This window comes from Notamacropus eugenii, chromosome 4, assembly GCF_028372415.1.
Source record: "Notamacropus eugenii isolate mMacEug1 chromosome 4, mMacEug1.pri_v2, whole genome shotgun sequence".
NCBI lineage: Eukaryota > Metazoa > Chordata > Mammalia > Diprotodontia > Macropodidae > Notamacropus > Notamacropus eugenii.
Window position 1 is genome coordinate 435,767,144 of NC_092875.1, and position 24,928 is coordinate 435,792,071.

At 35.4% G+C, this 24,928-nt stretch overlaps 1 protein-coding gene across 18 annotated transcripts in view; it reads left to right on the plus strand.

Moving 5' to 3' along the window:
• The window catches only part of TCF4 (transcription factor 4), a 433,335-nt gene that overhangs the window by 371,360 nt on the left and 37,047 nt on the right, over window positions 1-24,928 (plus strand). For 14 of the 18 annotated variants that reach the window (XM_072605977.1, XM_072605989.1, XM_072605981.1 and 11 more), the window contains 5 exons: window positions 482-615; window positions 8,703-8,835; window positions 17,744-17,811; window positions 19,270-19,348; window positions 22,067-22,143. In XM_072605977.1, coding sequence (XP_072462078.1) covers window positions 482-615; window positions 8,703-8,835; window positions 17,744-17,811; window positions 19,270-19,348; window positions 22,067-22,143 — 491 coding nt within the window. The remainder of the gene's footprint in view (window positions 1-481; window positions 616-8,702; window positions 8,836-17,743; window positions 17,812-19,269; window positions 19,349-22,066; window positions 22,144-24,928) is intronic. The other 4 variants (XM_072605978.1, XM_072605980.1, XM_072605995.1 and 1 more) reach the window with 1 other exon arrangement.

Consider the following 24,928-nt stretch of genomic DNA (forward strand, 5'->3'; position numbering starts at 1 on the left):
CATATACTTTGTATATTATGGATCTGAAATCTAACCTCCTAAGTCAAATAACCATTTGTTTACTTTTAAAATTTGTAAAATTGCCAAGTGCGTAATGTATCAAGCATTTTTAAGCTAAAAATATTCATCCCAAAATATAGCAGTAGTTATCATAGGAAAAAAGGGTGGAAGAGTTGCCAAGAAACTTTTATTTAACATCAGATATCCTGCTAACTTGACATAATTCAATATGTGTTCCATTTCTCTCTCTTCAACTTAGTTTTTTAACTAAGGACCTGTCATTTATTGTTCACTGTTTTTAGCTGCTAGGTAATTGAACACCATATTTTTTTTGCTGCGTCTTCTAGTATAATCAACCAACCAGCATAAGAATAAATGAAGTGCATTGGGACAGTTATTTTTAAGTTTATGAGACAAACACTATTCTTGAAGCCAGTTCGAAGGCCTTCAGGGAAGCCACTGTTGTCTTTGTCCTTTGCAGATGGCCATCACAGCAGTGACCCTTGGAGCTCCTCCAGTGGGATGAATCAGCCTGGCTACGGAGGAATGTTGGGCAATTCTTCTCATATTCCACAGTCTAGCAGCTACTGCAGCTTGCATCCACATGAACGTTTGGTAAGGCTGCTTTTTGTTGTAATGGAGATAAGAAAGCCAGTTGATTGATTATCTTACCCTCTCATTTTACAAACACAGGCATAAGGTCTAGGGGGTTATCTTCATCCCTGAGATCTTTAAGAAAGGATATCCAAGCATCAGCCCTAGATGCTTTAGCCTGGAGACTGCACTGGAAAGAATCATTTCTTTAGATCCTTCCTAGATCTAAGAAACTATGTTTTTCCTAGTCATCTTTTTTCTTATCATTTTATTCTCTTCTCTCTGAATGCTTATATTCCTTTTTCTTTTATAATCTCACCTATTTTTGTTCCATGTTTTCTTTATGTGTCCTAAAAGGGGGTCCTGTTGGTGATAAGGTCATAGTGAGCACAAGCTGGACATGTGGATTTAATACGTTATCATACATGATTAGAAGTGATGGACTTTCTTTCCTCTCCACCACCCTAACCACTACCTTATATTATTTTATACTTATATTTTTGTCACCATTAGACTGTAATCTTATCTGGCTTCTTTCCATCTTCAAGACCTCAGAATTTTTAATGATAATTCAGTTTCTCTGTTAGAGGAAAAAGTGCTACCAGATACTGAAGCTAGATTGGTTGTTCATGTAAGAGTAGGTCACAATATGAATTCTCCTGTTAATATAGCATAATTTTAAAAGTTTATTTGCACTCTCAAGTTTATAAATCCAATTCTCCCAGAATTAGTAATCTTACTGAATGTGGCTATTCCCTCAGTTTTGCAGGTCCCTTACCCAGCCATCCCTACCTAGCTTCTGCGGTCTTATCCATGTCCTCCCATAAGTTACTGAACTTCACAATTTAAGCATTGAATAGGACCTCAACTTCAGTGTAATGCACCTCAATAATATCACATGTCCCACACATGGTTACCCTGTCTCTGCTTGAAGACCTCCAAGAAGGGGGAGCCCACCACCTCTTGAGGCAGACTGTCCCATTTTTAGACAGCTCTAATCATTACAAAGTTTTTCTTCACATCAGGCCCAAATTTGTCTCTTTGTAGCTCGTACTTGGTATTCCTGGTTTTGCCCTCTTGGTCAGAGAACAAATCTAATTGTCCCCGATGCCAAGTCTTTTCTTCTCTAAGCATAGCATATTTTCTTTTCTTCAACTAATTCTTATATGACATGGACACAAGGCCCTTTGCCAGTCCTGGCCACCCTTCTCCGCACAACGTAGAATTTATCAACGTCTCTCTTACACCCCGTCCTTCAGAACTGAAACTCTTACTGCAGATGAGGTCTGATGAAGGCTGAGAACAGGGCTATCACCTACCTATTAGTGGAGGCTCTGCCCCTCTTAATTCAGCCCACGATGACATTAGCTTTTTTGCCTTCCACATCTCATTTCAGACTTATTGAAACTTGCTGTCCACTAGAATTCTCATATCTTTTTTTCAGAACAGTTATTATCTATCCATGTTTTCTCCACTATGTACCTGTGAAATTGAGTTTTTTAATACCTACATTTTAAGACTTTTTATTTAAAATTCACAGAGCGGGCCATCTGACCTACTGCAGGCCTTCCTCACCTTTTCCTGATGTGGTAGGCTGACAAGTAGAGCATGTGGGCTATCCACCTATTGTCCTGTGTACTCACTATGTGTCTGGAAGGTCTGCAGTTCTATGGATACATTTTTAAATGCTTATAGTTCCACCAAGACTTTGCCAACTCTTCATCAGTAATATGTTTTCTAATGTCTTTCTCTTCCCTCTGTGCTCCCTTTTTCTCCTTACACTGCTTGGATTTTTTTCAATTTTTCCACAGGAATTAATATTTGGTTCTTTGATTTCTCCTTTCTGTTTCTCTAAGCTATTGCAGATATAGCCAAAGGCATGTTATCTGCATTTTGCCACCAAGAAAGGCCAGTAAATTAATGTTTTTATGAGATTCTTAAATCCTTCAATGCAAATCATTTTAATAACTTTTATTAGAGAAGCAGGGATCTCAGTAACTGAAAAGAACAAGTTTCTAGCAATAAGATTTATCCTTTTTAGCTCTAATTTTGATCTCATTAAATATACATGTATAAAATCATTATACTATCACATTTTGATATGAACCTCTGACTTAAGTACCTTTACAATAAACAGCAAATGTGTTATTTTCTAACCTAGAGATGGGAGCTGGAGAAGTATTACAGGGGCACTATATGGACGAATCTATGTGAATTGACTTTTAATTAACTGTAGTTTTTTTATCAATAGTTTTACTCTTTTTCTGCTATTGCTTTCTCTTTTTCTCCAGAAATGCTGATTAACAAAAGCTTTTATTGTCTTGGTAACTGAAAGAACTAGTCCTTATAACTAGTCCTTATGCCCTATAGATATGTCCATTAAGAAGTATTGGCACTGCCCCTGTCTGGTTGGATTTTAGTCCTTTTTAAACTTTTTTTATTCGATTCTTTTATCCCTTCTTTCCTCTTTTTTTCACTTCTCTTCCTCTCAGGCTCTTGGACACAGAAAGGTAGAGTAAATTAGTTTGATGTTTCTCTAAGTAACCAGGTCATATTGTCACTAATGCTTACAAAGGATTGTGTTCGTTTGAAAATGCCTTCAGATGCAGATGAGAAGTATGAGTTGAAACTGCCGTGCTTTTCTCTTTATAAGAGATGTTGCTGAGCCAAAATAATTTTACCACTTAGAAGGATAAGCTGAGATAAACCTATACCCACTCTTAGTATTTGTTGGCATGCGTAGTCATATATAGTCAGCCCACAGTATGGAGTATCATTTCTGAGCTCCACAAATTAACAAATTTCAGTAATTATAGGATAAAAATGTAAAGAAGCAAGAACTATTTCTCTGCATTCTGATGTAGTTTTCTCCACTAACTTGAATAACATCAAATTATTACATCCAGTAATCAATGTAATTTCCGTGATTTAACCATCCATAATCTCTCATTGAATATACTTTTAAGAATCTGTGAAACTGATTGACAGTAATTTGAGTGTGCAGTGGGAAATCAATGTCCTTTCATTTGGAAATGATGATCGTTCCCTACATTTATTTAGCTTGTAGCCTTTGGCCAAGCCTGCAGTGCACAAAGTGAAGCTTTTACTTTAGTTTTCTGGGAAAATCAGGCCAAAGGAGAAGATTTTGCCTGTGCCATTTTGGTAATTGTGCCTAAATGTTAAGTCTTCATTTCCAAAGGTCAAGCTCTTGAAGAGTATAATTGCTACCTAAAAAAAAATAAATAAAAAGTCCCTTGATCTCATTGGTAAACTACTGGTGAGGGAGCTTGCTTCAGCAGTGTAGATCTGTACCTGCTTTTCAGTTGATGGCCTGGGGCATTCAAGAGTTAAATTAAAGCCAGTATCTGCTAGAAACAAATTTTGAGCCCAGGTCTTTCTGCCTATGTTGCCAGCTCTCTCTAGCACTCTTCTGTGTTGCCTCTCAGTTACCAAATATTTTGTTGAAACAAATACATATTTATTTCATATATACATATATGTATACATATATAAAATATATGTATTTTACATATATAAAACTTTTTTTCACAACATAAACAAGCAAACTTTTGACAGTTAGGCAACGACTTTAAGATCCTGTTTTCTTTTTTCCCTCTACTCGTACTGAATTACTACTCCTTTTACAATTCCAACTTCTGGAAGATACAAACCATGAGAACCCCAGAGCTAATTGCTACTGTAATTCAGAAATTTAAAAAATAATTCAGAACTTATGTGGAATTTATTTTTCTTCTTGACTAAAGTTGGCTAAACTTTAGAATGGTGTTACTGTGGAAGATTGTTGGGCCTATTATCCTGGAGGTTTTTAGAAATAGGAGAGATTCACATCTGTTTGTGATAACTTAGTCATGATCCTTAGACAATGGGATGGAAAAGTTGACCAGTCAAGGTCCTTTCCAGTCCAATGAGCCTAGAATCCTACCCTAAAGTGAGCTCCATGTGACTTTCTCTCATTCCATTGTAATTAAAACTCTTGACCCAATACTTACTTTCTTAAGGTGTAGGTGCAGACATCTATTATAATATCTGTCCTGGTGTTATCTGATAATGACCAAAAATATTCCACCAAAACCATTCACTATCTAGGTCACTGAGAGATGGTTAGAGTCCCACCACACCTGGCAAAAATGAGCATCAGTTGATGGCAGGATTTCGTAGCTTGTTATTGCTTCACTTATACCTTTTCTCCTTTAGATCAATGTAAAGAAGACACACTACATTTTCTAGAAGGCATATCACATAAGGAGCCCCTGCAGTCAGTCATTATACCCAAAATGGGGGCAATCAGTTCTCAAAAAACACCCCAATTTCTTAAAATCCCATATATCCATATCTATATGTTTAAAGTATTTTAATTCTAAACTTAGCTTTACATAATTCTTGATAGTTCTTTCATTTAAATCAAGAGTTCTTAACCTAGGGTCTCTGCATTTGTTTGTTTGTTTTTTAAATTTTGATATAGATAGTTTCCTTTATAATCCTATGTATATCATTTTATGCATTTGAAAACATTCTGAGATAGACTTTACCAGAATGCCAAAGGGAAACTCAACAGATAAAAAGTTAAGAATCCCTGCCTTACATACATTATTTAAGAGAGAGAAAAGTCTTTTGTAAACTTCTCTCAGAATAATTTTATCAATAAGTACTTAAAATCTAAATATTTTCTATATACTGCATTATTTCCCACATAGAAGATTCTAGAGAATAAATGTTTTTTCAGTATTTTAAACTTCATGTTAGTTCTTACTATGTTTTACCATAGTCAGAATGTCTGCACAATTTCTATTTGAATGGATCTCTAAAAAGTCTCAGTGAATTTCACATCATTATATCTGTTTTATCCTACATAAAATCTAATTCTTGGAATGTCTTTGTATGCTTTCTGCACGTTTGCCACTTACATTTTCTGTTAGTCTTTGAAGTACATACGTAATATACTAGTATTGAGTTTTTTATGTTGTTCCTGTCCATCTTTCTCCTTTTTCAATCTTAAATCCTGTCTACACACCAACAATAACTATATTCCAAGAGCCTGTGAGTTTGATTTTCTATGAACCACATATCCTTTCTATCTACATATGGCTCAGTATGCTGCAGCTCCATCTCTTTTGTGAAGGGAAGAAATGATCACTTAGGAGATTCATTTTACACCATTGTAAAACTGAACACACACACACACACACGCGCACACACACACACACACACACACACACACACACACACACACAGTAGTTCCCAATAAAGAAAGTGCATACCCTGCATGTGTTTAAAAAAAAAAAAATCTTGAAAGAAAATCATATTAAATTGTTAAACAGAACTTCATCAAAGCAAGAAACATTTCAATATTACATTTTTTCCCTGTTTTTTTCATTGCTTGTTCCCACCTCAAAGTCACATGACTCACAGCACATATTCCCCTGTATATTTGATGACTGGAACATCTAATCCTGGCACAGAGTGAAGGGCTTAATAGATGTTTGTTAACTGACTGACTGAGCTCTCTATCACACTTTGTTTTACCTAATTAAAATCTTAATTAGCTAGAATGTTTGGGATTTTTATTCTTCTCATTTATTTTTTGGTTACCTATAGGTTTTACTATCACCTCTTCTTTAAAGGGTCCGAATCTAATTTTCCTGCCTTACCATACATAGCAGAATAAAAATGATTGAATCTGTTATGCAGATATTATAGTGACACAGAGGTGTCCCTCTGAACATCAGTGCTCATGATGGATGACTATGCATATGGCATGTGCAGTATTTTAGTTTGAATGCATATGGACTCCAGGACATAATCCAATCATTGTTTGATGTTTGGGTTGTTTAATGAATTCCCTGATGCCGTATTGTTTCCTTCTGATTTATTTTTTAAAAGGAAAGTATCATGTAAAAGGAAGATGAAATTCCCATGACTTGAAAGTTTCATTTCTTTGGGTTTTTATTAAATTAGTCTACCATGCCTGATACAGCTCATAAATAAATCAGCATTTTAGCATTCATTTACCTCTAGTTTAACATACAAATGTCTTTTCTTGCCTGCCCAAAGTACAGGACTTTATGGACATGCTTCATCACCTACACATAAACTTCTTGAGAAGGCTCTTTAACTCCTTTAGAGTTTCCATTTGATAAGCAGTCTATAAATATTTGTCAAAAGATTTTTTTTTAAAGTGTGAGACTCTTCTCCAGGGCCTTTTTCTGCTTACCATCCTGTTATCCTTTCTTACTCTGAACCATACATCACGTTATATGCCCCTTATTAAAAAGCAGCATCATTTTAGAAGACTTCTTATTATAATGGTGAGTAAAATTGGGTAGGATAAGTGGTTCAGGTACCTCAACACAAATGCCTTTAGTTAATGGTAATCCGAAGTCATTCTGCTTATGCAAAAAACATTTTGTCAAAGGTCCCTTTGACATTGACAAAATCAGCATTAAAATATACTCTGTATATCCAGCATCTATGAAATGCTACCTGTCAATGAATGAACCAGTGGGGTTTGGGGGGTAGAGGTGGAGAAGTTATTGTTGTTATTTTGGGGGTTTTGTAGGGAAGTAGAGGGGAAGGAAAAGTTGTTTTGCTTTCCCAGACCTGTCCTAGGTGAAGAGGAAGATTCAGAAACATGGAAGACATGTTCCCTGCCATTCACAGAGCTTACATACTATTTGGGGAGATGAAATTACACAAGAAACAACTTAAAAGAGTAGTGAAAGGCAGTACATAATTAAGTGCTAAGTGATGCCTTGCAAAGTATAAGTACCATAGGAATTTAAGGAAGGAAGAGCTCTCTGAGGGTTGGAAAAGTTGCACACAATGTAGAGGAGGAAGGGAGGAATGGATTGGTCTTTCAGTGACAAATATATTAAGACAATAAAGTCTAATGAAGAATAAATGAGTGGAATTTAAGCACTGATAACTGCTTCCCCTGCAGCTTAATATTATAGTACTAAACCTTGCAGCTAAAAACATGTTCCCCAATAATTATATAATAAAGTAGTTTTATCATTTTATTACATGTGGCTTCAGAGTATATGTTTTAGATGGCCAGCCCACTTTGTTCCATGCATGTCATGTGAAAAGAATGTACGTTATTTTAAGAAAAGTATATTATTCTACAAAACTTTGTTTTCTTTGAAAAAAATACAGTTTGAACATGTTTGTGACTTAACATTGTCAACTCATAGACACATTTTCAATTCCAAGATACGCACAGGTAGTGAGGTTAATTACCAACATTCATCATGCCCTGGGAAAAATGACTTATATAGAATACTGTCACAGCAGCTTCATTTGGAAAGATGAATCAGAAAACAAATCTGCTGTGTAGTTCACATCTAGTACGGAGGTCATACAAAGAAAGCACCAAAAATAGAATGAGTCATTCTCAGTTCAGTTTTGTTCAACCTTAATCAAATTTGGATCTTGGTACATGGTGCTTAACAACATCCTTTTAGAGTAAGTTAATCTGAGGGTTTTTTTCTGTATTCTGTTTTGTGAATTAGGAAAAAATGGTGATTCAGTAAATCAGCAAAAAGCTTTAAGAATATTAATTATCTTTTCCCATTTGATAAAAGGAAGCAAGAATAGATAGTATTGGGAGATCATGTGAAACAAGTAAATATGGATTTGCTTTTCTAAAATTTAGTATGTGGCAAAATATTTCTCAAATGGCCACTTTAGAAGCCATAAAAAATTCTATTAGAGGTAATCTTAAATTGTAAGCTGAATTAAGCTTCCATCAGATTTCTTATTAATTTAAGCATTTTTTAGCTCTATGGAGGGAGATAATTTTCAGGGTAGTGTTTACTCTGTAATACTTTCTTAGGTCACTTGATAATTACAGTCCTATTTGATGAAAAGTCAAACCAGCAAAGCACACCATCTTCCTGAGGATCTTAAATTTTTTAAAATTTTATTCAACTTATAAAATGGAAGGCCTAAGAAAGACGGAGTAGCTAACAATTGTAGAACCTAAAAGCAAAACTGTGGTGCAAAATGAAGAGTTCTTAGTGAAGCAAGAAAGAAATACAGAACTGGAGGGTTCTTTGTTTTAACTGCAGATTTTCTGCTTCTTACTACAGAGTTATCCTTCACACTCCTCAGCAGACATCAATTCTAGTCTTCCTCCGATGTCCACTTTCCATCGTAGTGGTACAAACCATTACAGCGCTTCTTCCTGCACACCACCTGCTAATGGAACAGACAGTATAATGGGTGAGTCATAGAGAGGTCTCCATGTTAATGCATATGACCAAAAGAAAGGACTTTAGAAATGAAAACTCTTTTTCACTTAGAGTAAGTTTGCTTGTACCCATCTAGTTTAAGCAATCTATAAGTTTCATTTTGAAGTCCTTCTTTAATAATACAGTGCTTAACATCAAAAATGTTAGTTTGGTTTCTATTGGCTTAGTTGTAACTGACCTTTCTATTTGTGTTTCCTTTTCAGCTTTTAGCTTTTCACCTGCTTTTGGTATTAGGAAAAGAGAGAGGAATAAAAATATCCCTCTCACATAGAAAAGGCGGGCAGAGCTGTCAAGGGATTTTTAAAATGAAAAATGGGGAATAATATGGCAAAGTGAATTTATACCAGAATCACAGACTGAAATTTCATGAAATTTGATAAACAGAGATATTCTGTTACTGCTCATTTTCAGACTGGAACTTCTAACCTTGAAAAATTAAGAACAAAGGTTTCGATGAATCCATGTTGTAATTTTGCTAGTTATCAGTGAGTTCTGCAAAATTTAAAAGCAAGGAAAAGGTAGTTGTAGAGCAGAAAATGAAAGCAGTATTACATTATGCATGTGGTTTGGCTGATGGAAAGCCCCATCGCTAGAGTCATGAGTTTTAGATCCATTGGAGAATGCATGGTCATTCATTTACTTAGATGTGCTGGCTTAGGTTTCCTGTCTGCTTTTGGTTTTAGTATTTTTTCTCTTTTTAATGTGGATGTTCAGAAGGAAAGAAGCAACTGAAGTTAAGGGAGAAGCAGACCAAGGGTGGACTCACATATTCACAGTAAATGGAAATAAATGTGTTGATGAATTCAGCTTGATTTCTATTATAGGGAAAGAGTGCATGGTTTGGGAATAGGTAGTAACATAGGTGCCATAACATAATTAATGCTGAATGAGTTGTAGTCAGCGTAATTGTTAATCTCAGAGAGGAAAAAATTATTATATTGTTGAATTAGTTGTGTGCTAGTAATTGTCTTATTCATGATAGGATAAGATCTTATTATCAGACAGGGGTACTGTAGTCATGCCAAAAAAGCCAAAAGATGCTCCTGTTGTTTGTAGAGACAAAGCCATTGGCTCAAGTGCAAAGGGCAAGATGAGGAAACCCTGACTTAATGAGAGAGAAGGAATCGGATTCTGTTGAATCCTATTGAATTGACCCTATATGGTTGATAGTTGTTATCCTTCGTCTTCAAAGAGGACCAGAATATATAGAACCCTATATATAATATGAGGACCCTACATAAAATACTGGTAGAACAGCAGTGATCTAAAATAATTTTGTACTTAGGACAGACTACAGAATTCCTCATTAATAAGTGAGTGATAAAGTCTCATCATCCTGTAGTGAGAGAAGTTGCTGAAGTAATTCAGTTTTATGGAAGAGTAACCTTCTAGACATATTAACTAATTTGCTCAGGTTATCAGAACTTGTTGTACCGAGGGGAACAGAATCCTAATGGCTGCATTTCTTAATAAAATGTATCTTTGATCTGTTAAATATCTCTTAGGAAAATATTTCAAATATTCTTTTAAACCATACTATTGTAAGTAGGAGACTTTGGTTCCCTTTTATAATAATTCTCTCAGAATTTGATTTGATTTTCACAGCATATGCTGGACTTCATTGATGGCAGTAAGTTTTTATAACAAGATGAGAAGACTTCTCTCCTGATGTTACTGATATTTCCCTAACAAACAGTATAGATTAATAAAATACATCTGTAGAGTTTCTAAACTATTTGGCGTATAGTCACCCATACTTAAATGCAGGAAATAAAGAAATATTACATTGCCTATATCTCAAAGAACAAACAGAGCTAATTAAATAATTGGTAAATAGGGAACACATAACCTGACATATGTTTTAGATTACACACATGATTCTGTATAAAATGACTGTAAGCAGTACTAATGCAGTAAGAATGGGGTTCAAGCATGAACACATGGGCATCATATTTTTTCTTGTTTTCTTGGTGAAGAGACAAGTCAGTATTTTCATAGTAGAGATGCTTTCATTAAGCTACTTTTCGAATTTGAAAGACTACACGACCATCTCTCTTTTTCTTTTTCTTTTATGGTATTTATCTCATTATTACTTACCGACTTAACTATTGGCTAGAACAGAACTCAAAATCACGAAATCATAGAACATTAGAACTGCAAAAAAATCATTAAAATAATATATTCTAACCTGCTCTTTTTACAGAAGAGGAAGCAAAGTCCCAGGTTTATTCAGAGTTGTAAGGCTTACTAAATATGACGTAAGAACTTCATTCTGAAACCTTAAGTATTTAACCTCCTTGGACTGTCTTTAATTATGGACAATTGCAAAAGCAAAAATTAAATTATTCTTCAATCCACATTTTAGAGATGAAGTAGAGTACCAAGGTTTGGGGTGAGTGGGGTTTTGCTTACTTAAGTTTACTTTGTTTATTATTTTTATTAATTTATTTCTAAATTCATAACTAGACTTTTTTAAAAGACAATTTCTCTTACTATGCTAATGAATAGTTGACTTTTTGTGATATAATCACTCTGTGTCTTCGGTTGACATTTATGATTTTTTTTGATCTGGAAAAGTCAGAGGCATCCTCTTTAATGAAGCATCAGTATAGTAACTCCATTAAAATCACTTGTCAGCATCAAAATCACATTCACTTTTTAAAATTAAATTTAAATTGGAAAAGAACCATGAGTAAACTAGAGTAAAGTACCGTGAGTGGAAGAAGACAGTGTTAACTCCAGTTCTGAGTTAAAATTGAAGTAGAATAAAAGGAAAATCCTGAGTTTTATTCATCACTAAGTAATTTGCCTTTAGTAAAGAACCTCATTTTACTTAGTTAGGCTTGTCTGAAAGTATCAGAAACTCCTCTCATCAAGGTCTTTCATGGAACCTCTCCAACATGGTAGAACAATTGCTTTCCACTCACCTCCCCTTCAAGGACCCAAAGTGAATTCAGAACTACAGACAAGCACCAGAGCAGATTTTTGTAACATAAGCTTAATAATTTAAAGGTAATCTAGCGTTTAGGGGGGAATAACCTCTGCAACTTTTATGAGAGGACGTGGATGGGGGTCAGTCAGGATGAGATGGTACAGATAGGGTGCGACCTGTACCATTAGAGAGAGGGCCCAAGTCAGTGAAATTATGTCATCCCTGAAGAATTGAAGTGAATCAACAATTCCCTTTTTACCTGTAACAGCTATTGTTATGTCTTTGTCCAAGACCTTCCAAGGCTGGGTTTAACTCAGAGCCAGCACATTGTTCTGGCAGCACTAGAAGTGACCATATATTGAAAAGGGAAGTAGAGATCAGGTTTACAATTAGCAGACATGTTAAATTCCTACTCTGTACAAAGTACAAAGTGTGCTAAGCATTGGAAATGCAAATGTATAGATTCCCCTTAGGAATGAACTAGTACAACGGTAACTAGGTGGAAGGAGTTGTGGAAAGTATATATCATATAAACAGGATTGGGATTAGAAGAGACTGCCTAGAGTTTCCACATACCTGCTTCTCCTACCATAAATGATCCCTAATTTACCATTCCTCATAGAAAAAAAACAAAAGAAATGACCTAATCCCATAAGAATGAGGTTACCCAGAAGCATAAAAGTCCATCCTTTCATCCCCACCCTGGTATATCACTGAAAAAGACATTTTCCTCATCTGTGTGAGTCTATGGGCAAAATCCTGCTATGATTTGAGATTTTCGATTCTCTTGTCCCTAGAGGAAGAAATTAAGAACTGTGTTTATAATAAGTATATTAACTATGATAACAAGTATGTTTTCTTAGGGTAAAGTTTCCTATGGATGATGTTACCTATGTTTCAAAAAGCCTGAAACAAAAGAGTGTTAAAGGAACAGACTACCAGGATAGATATAATTCAGCATATGATAACGACTTTGGAATTTATCTGTCTGATTCTTGAATTAATCTAGCTTGCTACTTTTGCTTCTAATGACATGTTTGTATGACATGATACATTTCAGTGTGTGGCTTTCCTGATAAAAACATTGTATTCTTTCACTCTTGAGGACTTGGTTTCTCAATGATACTTTTATTAGAATAGTCATATAATATTCATTTGATGTTTTACAAGAGTCTTGAGCTTTTGAATGTATTTGGATGATGAAAGTCACATAGCATAAGAGAGGTATGAATTTTATCTACTTGTATCAATGCATTTTAGTTAGGACCACCAACTGAGATTACACCAATTTGAACTGTTTTCTTTCATTTCTTGCAAATAATTAGGAAATCTAGCTTCCTGTTAAACTCTCCCCCACCCCTAGACCTCCCCAACAAGTAAAATTTTACAGTATGTATTTGTATTCCAATTTAAAAACTGTGCCAAATACAATACTGCCTCAGAGGGAGATGTTGCCTACTATTCATTAATTTCAGGTCCAGGCTTACACACCCAGCAGTTCAGCAGCCAGAAGATGTCTAGCATTATAGTCAGTGAATCTCATATTTGAAAGAAACATGTCTTCTTTAGATACTTACCCATGACCCAGACTTTTTTTTCCAAAGACTTTATTCCTTTGATATTATCTGCATGGTGTTCCCACGTTAGGGTTGTAGGTGTACATCGTCGGGGTAATTCTTACTTCTGACATTTTCCAAATTCATTGAGTCCCCAGGCAGAGTTCATCCTGGCTTTTTCTTAGGGTGTGTATGAATGTAACTTTCATTTTTTCCCAAAGCTGATATTAAGACAGAAGGAGGGTGGTCCAAATCAGAGCTAAGAATCTTAAAGTCTTCATCTTGCTAAGCTTACGGCCAGCAGCAGCAGCACCTATGTTCAAGTCCTCTGACTGATAATCATCTAACTGGTTGTGCTAAACCCTCCTACAAAATTACAGTTCCTCACAACAATTACATATCCTCCATATTCATGCCAGAATTTTGTTTAGAATAGGTCCTGTCCCTCTCCTTCCTTCTTCCCCTGACTTTGAGGAAGACAAGGGAAAAAATCATCCCAATTATTGCCCACCAGCTATGCAAACTCTAGCTTTGTTTTATCATGAGGACTCTGTACGTGTGGCACCTTGAAGTATTGGAAAAAACTGGCCTAAGAGAAGATGTGGGTGCTAATCTCGGCTCTAGTCATGTGACCTGAAGAATGTCCCCTCATCTGTCTGGGATTTGGCTAAATGATGCCTGAAATCCCTCCCCTTTCTAAAATCATGTCCAACTACTATGTAGGCAAGGATCAGGTAGCTCATTGAATACCTATAGAATCACAGGCATGGAGAGGTGAGTTTGAAGAGCAAGACTTAAGGAAAGGTAGCCAAGAAATTTAGTGGGTACCATGTCCATATCCAAAAAGAAAGAAATCATTCTGCTTAAAAACTAAATAAGCCTTGTTCTGGTTTTATTTATCCATTCTACTTTGTCAGGGATAAAAAGTTGACTCATACTGGGGACATAAAATTTTCAGAGGGATGAATTTTGTTCCTTTTTTTGAACTGCATATTCAGTATTATGAACATATTTGCACGTGTGCATGCAGTGATCAATCAGAACTTGAACCCATGCCTTCTGATGATAATACCATTTCTTTTTTCCTTACACCACTTATTTATTCTTTTCCTGAGTACTACTTACGATTGTTTGAAGCAGTAGTATGTTTTAGTTTTTCTTCTGCCACTTAACCCACCCACCTTTCCTAGTGTCTTTATACATTAAAATGAGAAAACTGAATTTAAATTGATAAGAAGATTGTAATTATCCACATTGTTCCTTAATTAATAAAAATAATATCAGGTCACAATCTCATTTTTTAAATTAGTAATTTACTGTTATGTGTAACTTAGGAAAAAAAACCTACCCCACCAAAAATAGTTTACTGGACCCTTAGCTGCTTTTCAATTTTTATTCTTTACTTTGAAGTTATTTTGAAGAAATGCTTTGGAGACTGTTTGCTTCAGTATAATATCTTATCCATAATTGACACCACATCCACTGTCTTGTTTGGACTCTTCCTATATTGTAATAATGTGGAATTTTACAGTGTGATCTCACAGAGTAAATCCTAGAACTTCTATTTCTTAGGTACCTAATTTTGAATTAAATAATTCAGTAGGAAAATGGCCAAAGAATTTGTGGTCCATGGTTAAAGCCATATTGCTATCATAAGAAATAATGACTATGAGGAATTCAGAAAAATATAAGAAGAGTTTTACGAACTGATCAAGAGTGAAGTAAACTGGACCAGGAAGACTAAATACAGTGACTGTAATATGAAGGAAAAGAAAAATTAAACAAAACTGAACTACGTGTGTATGGACAAAACTTGTCCCTAGACAAAAGTGAAGAAAACGTATCTCCCTCCTTTCATTAGAGCTATTTTCGTTTTCTCTTTAAACTTTTTTTTAAAGGTATGACTCATTAGATGGGGGAAAGGGTAGGATTTATTCAGAAATAAATATGACATTTTTAAAGCATCAGGAAAACAAAAAAATAGTTTTAATATTAAAATAATAATGATAATAGTTTACAAGTAGCCTAGTATTGGCCTTTAAGCGTATTTTTTTTTTAGTGTTCAGTATTGAAGAGATACCATCACACGCCAATCACACCCACAAATCTTCCTAAAGAGAAAAATGTCCGAAAATGAGGCTTTTAGGAAAGCGGGGAAAAAGAACTACAGTAATTTTATTTCAGAAACCTCATTATTTTCTTTTTCAGGTAGGCAGGGATTGTTAACCTTTTTGTGTGTCATGGACTCCTTTAGCAGTCTGATGAAGCCTGTGGAACCCATTTTAAAATGCTTTATAATTTGAAAATAAACATAAAATTAGACAATTATTGAAATAGACTTATCAAAAGCATTTTGTAAAAGTTCAAAATACAGGGAAGTGATTGTGGAATACTGAAAACAAAATAAAAATAATTTATAAAAAGAAAAAACAGACTCCAGTTAATGAATAGGAATATATATATATACATACGTACATATATATATATATCCTTTTATTTAAAAAAAAACTTATTTTCAATAGGTGTTTTAACATTATTGCTCATTATATTTTCATGATCCCATTCCGTGATGTACAGCAGTGAATTCTGATAAGATTTTTGTAAGCAACTTTATTTCTAAGCAAGCACTGGGATAATGATTTATATGTGTGTGTGTGTGTGTGTGTGTGTGTGTGTGTGTGTATACATCCATTTGTAAAGTGTGCATGATTCAAGGTTTGGATTTTGTCTTATTTTGGTCAAAACAAATAATTGATTTCAATTTTTAACTCTTCTTCTGCCTTTATTTTGCTTATCATTGTGTTTATTAACCACTGTACCTGAATGTGGATGTTAAACTAACTCAGTTACATCTGCAAAAAGTTGTATCAAAACATTTGGTATTCTCTTGTCCTGTATATGGTCAAAAATGGAAACATAATATGGTAAAAATGGAAAGGAAAAAATATAATGTGACTATGATAAGGCAATTATACCTTCTTAACAGAATGGATTGGCAATGTATAGAATCATAGGACTTTTACAGCTGGAAAGAATCCTAAATCTCCTCTATTCCAACACCTTTGTTTTACAAATGAAGAAACTAAAATATAACCTCTTGGCTCAAGGACAGAGCTAGAAATGAAGCAAGCATGCTTGGAAAGACTATATATTTTTTTAAGATTATATAAACATACAAAGTCTTGTTGAATTAAATCAGTAGAAATCAAGTTGCTTTTTTCTCCTCTACAAAACAACGATAACATCTGTTTCCTAAGCCTCTCAAGAATATGTCTATAAGGTTAGCCCATAACAAATAGTATAATATGTATTGTAAATAGGAAAAAAAGTAACTTGGAGGATCATTATTGGGGAAGTGTCGGGAACTTTTGTTAAAGAAACCTCATTCACAATGCATCCATTCACTAATGCAGTTTGCCACCCATCTGTGACTTAGTACACAAGTCCCAAGGAGCTGCCTAAGGGCATGTGAGTGATTTTTTTCCTGAAGTTGTACAGCTAGTGAATATTAGAGGTGAAATTTGAAGAGGTCTTCCTCACCCCAAGAGCCAAATGATCCAGTATGACGCACTGTGTCTTTTTATTGTGTATCGTGTTATACAGTTGATTTGTGTTATACTTATTGGACAATAATAAAGACCTCAGAGGTATTAACTATAGCTCTTCTTTGAAAAGTTACTTAGTTGTAGAAGCTACGTGGAGGATGCTTCGGAGAACTACAGACAGGTTTCATTTGTACATGTAGGTTAGTGTGTTTGGGGTAATAAAGGTAAGCTTAGAGTTGTAACATAATTTTATCCTCAGAATTTTGACTTGATTGATTTTGGTAACATTACAGTTTGTTTCTGTGCTAATAAATGGATATATATGGAAGTATTTTTAAATGTTTCATTTTTCTACAGGCCATATCTCTGCAGATTCTTTGTATTTAGTCCCAGTGAGCTATGAGGGAGACATAGTTTTTTCTATGTAAAAAATGTTGATTGGTGGCAAAAAAAAAATAACCTAATTTCATATCAAGTAGAGTAATGGCCCTTTTAGAGACTCCAGAGACTTTAAATTGAAGTGTCTTCTTTAACTACAATTTTTTTTTAATCTATGTGGTTACTGCCCCTTACCCATCACTGTCTTTAATCAAAGGATAGGGCAAATATCCATTAGGACATTTAAAAGAACATACCAAGGTGTCAGGTGTATGTTTGATCTATTAAAAAGAAAGTAACATGAATATATTTGACATCTACCTTAGCAAACAAATTAATGCTAATTAAAGATTAATGTGATATAATTAGCATTAAAATGCAATTAAATTATGAGTAAGTGGACTAGGAATAGAAAATTCTGAAATGTTTTACTGCCTGGTTTTCACATTCAGCCTTTTGTTTTTGCAGCAAATAGAGGAAGTGGTGCAGCAGGCAGCTCACAGACTGGCGATGCTCTGGGGAAAGCACTTGCTTCGGTAAGAAAATATTTACTTTGGACTCCACATTTACCGTTGTAAAAGGGTGAACTTTAATCAAAAGTGGACATTTGAAATTTCAGAAAATGAACAGCAAACAGGATAGATTTGATTCTAGAGAGTATCAAACTTTGTTGTAAAATTGGTTTAAAAGGGGCTTGGTTTCTTGGATGTATGTTAAAACTAAAGATTTTATTCCCATCTTTCTTCTTCTAATAATTGTACTAGATGGCAGTAGTATACGTGTGTACATATCCTGTTTATTGGACATTATAATTTCTTTCTTGTTCAAAATTACTTAATTTTGGTAGACATTCCAGATTATAAGTATTCTTCACTGTCGCAATATCATTGTGCAGTAATTCAAAAATATGACAGTTATTGGACTTAATTTATTAATTTAATAATAGAAGTAGCATCAGATTTAGAGACAGATGATTTGAATATCAATTCTGCCACTAATGACACTGGATAAGTCATGTAACTTGTGTGAGTCTGAGAATTCTCATTTATTAAATGAAGAGGGAAATGCGGTTGGATAAGATTTGTTTAGGTGTTTTCATCACAGAAATTCTATGATTCTTTCACCTGGTAAAAAGTATTCTACTGGGTTTCCTTGGTCTATTACCAAGAGACAAAAGTCGGTTGGACCTATGCTTTCATTAGTGAAAAAGGGCACGTTTTATTTCTGTAAAGGGCACACCTGATATTGCCTGTGTAGACTAAGCATGTGTACTTATAGATGTAAATTCGAGATGCTTTCCATTGTGGCAACAACTTAAGAGCCCCAGTCTCCCATCACTAGAGGTATCAAATCGAGTTCATTTTACTGTAACAATCTTTGCCAAAATGTCAGTACATTAAAGAAAAAAATTAGTTCTTACAGCTAACTAGCTTCTATACAGAGAAGCCATGACCAAGAGGAAAAATACAGGAATCACAGAATTATAAAACTGTAAGAGCTCCTCCTTTTCTGTGCAAGGAAACTGAGGTACAGAGAAGTTAAGTACTTTGTTCAAGGCTGTGTATCTTGTTTGGGACAAACTGCTGGAACTCAGGTTAGCTAATTCTGAACCCATGATTCTATGTGTAATGCCACACATTCTCACCATGTTCTGCCTTATCAGATTACATAGCTGTGAATTCATCTGGGTTAGTCATGCTCACTGAACCCATCTTTGTCATACAAAATTCTTTTAACTAGTATGAATGGATTTTATTATGTTTTCAAAGGTGTTATTTTCCAAAGGTGGTATTTAGAAAGCCATATAAGTATTTCTGATCATGAAGCCTCCAGTCGTTGAGTAATTTGTGGTATCAGCCCTTTTTGGAATTTGAGATGATCCCATTAGGGTAAATTGGCTATATAACAGGGCTTCTTAACCAGGGCTTATTTTAGGGTCTATTTTATAACTTGAGTTTTTGTATTGAATGATTTTTTTCTTTTACTATTTTAAGATCTATTCTCCAGATCACACCAACAACAGTTTTTCATCAAATCCTTCAACTCCTGTTGGCTCTCCTCCCTCTCTCTCAGGTAACTGTACTTGACATTTGATTTCACAATATCAACAGAAATTTGTACATATAATTTCTTATAAAAATAACTCCCTTACAGCTCTGAAAGTCTTGTAAAGTGACTTCCTATTGTAACATAGGCATTGATTTTTCTTTTTCTTGGGACCTATGAGTTTATTCATAAAGGAAGTTCCTAGTGAAAAACTTCCCCTGACAATGCAGATCAGAGCCTTCTCTGCCATTAATAAATCCTGGTGAACTCCCTCAGGCAGTGAGATGTGAAGTGACTTCTCCAAGGGCACCCAGAGGTAGAATTTGAATTCACATCTCCATGCTTCAAGACTGGTTCTGTCCACCACTGGATACTGCCTCCCAAGAGAGACAGAGAAGGCAGAAGTATTTCTCACAACTCCAGACACATTTAGAGAAGAATAACAGGACATATTGCTGTTTGAAAATGTTACTATGTATTTTTCCCCAAAACATATAGATTAGATATGGATAGAAAAATCACTAGAGCCGCCCCTGCAGGACCCATGGAACATGAGGAAGACCTTTATATGTCTTAAGTTTTACTTGGATCTGCAGATGACATGAAGCAAAAATGAATAAACATATCTCAGATGGCAAACTGCAGTTAATGTATTCATTTCAACAGAAGGGAAATGCGCTCAAAACATTATGTTCTATGGGGATTTATAGAATTCTATTGAGTTTTTTAGTGCCATAGGAATAATGTAAGAGAAAAAAATATTGTAAAAAAAAATATGGGTGAGAAAAAAACATTCTGATTGAATTTATAATGTAATCAATTTTCATGGCCTGAACATTTAGGTGGGACAAGGGTAAGTTTAGTGGGTTATGAGAAATACACATAAATTAGTTTGATTTGGAAAGGTCCCTTTCAAAAGGCTTAACACAACATCTAATATGAGCATTTCCAGTGAGCTCTTGGTAGTGTTTATTACCCGTATTCTTTGGGGTGTAGACAGGTGACAATGAATCAACTTTTGTTGGCATCCTTAAGAATTCATTTTAATCCATACCTTATTAAACTGTGGTTTTTGAAGTCATCAATGGAGTAGACAACCTAAATTCAGTCTCTTCAACTCTTTGTTGCACCCTGTAATAAACATTCACATTGTAGCTATTTATGATGTTAATTTGTGACAGAGACATTTAATTGTGACAGTGTTTTCTTTGCAAGAGAGGAATCAAATTCTGGCTCAGAAGTGGAAGTTTACTTAAGATTCCAAAGTTTGCATCTACCTGTCCTTAGACAGAAGATAGACCCAAAGCTGAGAGAGCTTTATGGGACTCTGATGTCCTGGTAACAAGAAAGGGGAATTAAAACTAACGACTGAGATGAAGTGGCTATTGTCAGGTGATAGATAAGCTGAACATGAATCACCTAAGCTAGTGCTTAAGTTAACACAATGGAGATGCTGAAGTATTATTTTACTGACTGTAACCTAGCCTTCTCTGCAACCCATGACCTGTGCCCTAGGTAAATGAAGAAGCAGTAATGTCAGTGTTATTTAGCAGGGAGGGAAGACCACAGCGTAGATTTAAAGTCAGTAGTTTAGTAGATATGTAAAGCAGTCTACTCAATAACATAATTTTAGAAGATGAAAGTAAACAGTGTGCTTAGTGGCATGTTGGCTTAGAAACGTTCAGGTAGAAAAAGATCTTTTATAGTCCTGTGAGAAAGTTAGAGAAGATCCGACGTGAAAGAAAAATTAATTTTTATGATGACATGGATGTAGGGACAAATATTGATCCTCATTTCCATGTCTCATTATTTGATCATAAAAAGTATGCAAGAGCAATCTGTATGCTCTTTCTAAAACAAAATTAATTGCAAAAGAATCACCTTCTAATCACCTAAGACAATAGTAATGTCACTTATTGCCCTGAGTAAACTCCAGAGTCCTTTATTTTTACCAAGCAAATATATAAAGAGACAAAAAAGGGCATTGTTTCACTAAATTCTGATGTGGAAGATAAAACTCTGTAATACTCCATCCTTTGCTTTTAAAATTGTAACACCTTAGTGTTCCTCTAAAGGTAAATCATAAATTTGGTGGGGAGAAACATATACATATATTTAACAAGAGCTTTTCTTCATATTCACATTTTGTGACTACAAAGGCAAACAATTTACTGAACAGAGCACCCTGTTATAATACGTTGTGTGTCTGATTTTAACATGGAAAGAATGGTTTTGCTTTGCCATTGTTTGTAATTTTATTGTCATAAGAGGTTCTTGTATAGTCATAAGAGATTCTTAGAGCTAATCATTGGTCGTAAGTGACTGGTAATTGAATGATTTATTAGCATGTATCAAATATGTGTTTTGCTGCACTAAGAATAATGATCTGGTATGACCTAGCTTTCCACAAACAACCACTACACCCCTCTTGGTGTTTTTTTTAACATACCACTTCTGCTTTTAAAAGTGACGTTTCCTCCTTCAGGAACTGCTCTCAAGTATCGTTTCAGAATCAACGAAGTCATCTCTGTTAGGAGGTGATTTGAGGCCTAGTATCTGTGTGTTTTACATAAAGGTACCTCCTTATCCCGCCTCACACCCACCCTTGTGTTTCAGAAGAGATCTGTATGCCTCCTCTATAACCTTCCTAGAAACTGGCACTTCTTTGTCTAGAAAACTATCTAAAATATTGGAGAAACATTTCTGTTTGTAAGATTCTAATTGTGATTTCCATTTTAACATTAGCAGGCACCGCTGTTTGGTCTAGAAATGGAGGGCAGGCATCATCATCTCCTAATTATGAAGGACCATTACATTCTTTGGTATGTCTGATCTGTTAACATATTGTAACCTAGAAATTTTTGTGCCATGTTTCCCCTTTTTTGTTCTTTTTTTCACCTTTCAACCTCCACACACATGCACACACATACACACACACACACACACACACACACACTCGCACTCAAGATGCTTTTATTATCAGAGATACTACAACCTTGTACCATGTTGGCACAACTAAGCTGCCACCTTAACCTTAGGGCCAGGAAAGTAAAATAGTTGTGGTGCTGTAATGGCCCATATGTAGGTCATTACAGGTGCTACTTTAGTACCACCAGACTTCCATATTGGAATTCCTGCTGCCAATCTTTCTGTCCAGATTGAATTTGCTAATGCCAGAGCTTTAACTCCGTAGCCTGATGATAGTAACATATAGGTTGCCTCTAGTTTAGCAAGTAGCATGGCTACTGCACCTTCACCGCCAACAGCAACTTGTGATATTGTGTCCTATGTGAAGCTGGGTTGTTACTGGAAATGCATTCTTAATTTTCTTTCTGGAATAACTGGGTCATAAAAAATTTCCTCTAGACCTCCATCCCCCTGTGTACTGTCTGATTCTTGACTCTTTACAGTTAATTCCATACATTAAAGAGTAACGTGGGTAATGAGTAAAGTTCATTGCAATAAGGTTTGAATTTCCAGTGTAGAGAAGCTAAAAATTTCTAATGGTTTAACAAATATTACGTTCCTATTATGATTCAATGTCTGTAATGCTCTGGTTTATCCCAAGTCATAGGGGATAATGCCAGTATCATACGTCCAATAATCATAGTCTATTATCTGCTGCATTCAGTTTCTTCTCAGATTATAAGCATATATGGAAAAAAGAGCAGATACCTTCAGTCAGATTGAAATGAGACTTTTTTCCTTCCAAGTCTTGGGATTAACACTGAGAAAAAGGTTCACACTTTGTCTCTGCATACATAGATGCTTTGTCTTGTCTGTGTTTTTAGTAGCTTTCTTCCTGTATTTGCATGTATTTATTGGGGACTCTCATTGCACTTAAAATGAGCTTTTTAAAGAAAATTTAAAAGAAAAACCCAAAATGTAAAAGAAAAGTATTTTGCTTGCTTTCTGTTTTCCTTCCTTTGATGTCTCTCTTGCCACAACGTGTGGGTCACCCAGTGTAGAATATGCTAAGTACCTAAAGGCAACATGGGGTGTGTTCCATTCTCATACACATAGTAATATGAACTGATGCTTCAGGATTTACCAAACACTTTCCTAGGAATAGCCCTGCGAGATAAGGTATGTGAATATTGTCATCCACCTTTTACAGATGAGTCAGCTGAAGCTCAAAGAAGACAAATGTCTTGTCCATCTTCACACAGCCAAAAAGTGGAAGGAAGACCTGGCATTTGAATCCAGGCTCTTTAGTTAAATGCTGCTTCCAGTATACCACCACATAGGTGTTACCAATCCAGTTATTTCCATTTTGCATGAAACATATCTGAAGAATAAGCCAAATGTCACAAATCTAAAAAAGGATTTATAGCTAGGTGAGAAAACTTTTTGAAGATTTAAGTTTTAAGGAAAATTTTTGAAGACAGCTAGAACAGTCTATCCAATTTGTAGCTCTTAGCTACAGGTACGGAAGGTTGCTCCACAGTGCTAGTCTTTGTTAACCACCATCTCTCTTCTCTGGGTTTTTGGGATGCTACCGTTGCTTGGTTTTTCTCCTACCCTTCTGACCGTTGCTTCCCAGTCATCTTTGCTGGATCATCACCCATGCTACATTCCCTAACTGTGGGATGTGCTCAAAATTTCTGTTCTTATACTTCTCCTCCTCTCAGTTCACATTTTTCACTCAGTTGACTTCATCAGCTTCCAGGGCTTAACTGTCATCTCTAAGCAGATGATTCCCAAATCTCTCTTTCCAATCCTAGTCTCTCTCCTAAGCTCCAGCTCCATGTTCCTATAGGCATGTAAAAGTCAATGTTTCCAAAACAGAATTTGTTGTCTTTTCCCCAAACCTCTCTGGCCCCTCATTTTCTGTATCCAATATTTAGCAACTAGGCAGTGCACAGAGCACTGAACCTAGAGTCAGAAAGAGCAGAGTTTAACTCTGGCCTCAGACACTTAGTTGTATGACCCTAGGCAAGTCATTTAACCCTGTCTGTCTGTTTCTTCATAAAATCAGCTAGAAAACCACACCAGTATCTTTGCCAAGAAAATCCCTAGTGGGGTCAGGAATAATCGGACATGACCGAACAACAGTGACAACATTTACATGCCTAGTGCTAGAAGGTTTGCAAAGCACTTTACATGCATCATCTTATTTGATAACTTCCCTATTTCTGGTGAGGACATCACCATCCTTTGGGTCACTCAAGTTTACAACGTTTGTGTCTTTCTCAATTCCTCACCTTTCTCTACCCCATATTTTGAATCAGTTGTTGAATGTGGTCAGTCCACCTTCACATCTCTTCTTGCGTCCATCTGCTTTCCACTTGCACAGCCACCACTCTGGTTCAAGTTCTCATCACCTTTCTACCTGAATTCTTGTAATATCCTATAAATCAATATCCTTGCCTCTAGGGTTCCCCTCTTCAATTTATCATCCATAGGTATAACTTAATGGTATGTTTGGTGTACCCCAAAACCCTAAGGACATGCATTTCTATTTGAATTTCTCATTGCTTCTGGAAAAGCAAGCGCCTTAAAGTGTTTCAGCACATACTGTATACATCCTTTAGAAAATATTCCTGTACAGCTGCTAAAGTGGTTTTCCTAAAGCATAATATATAACAATGGGACTACCCTTCTCAA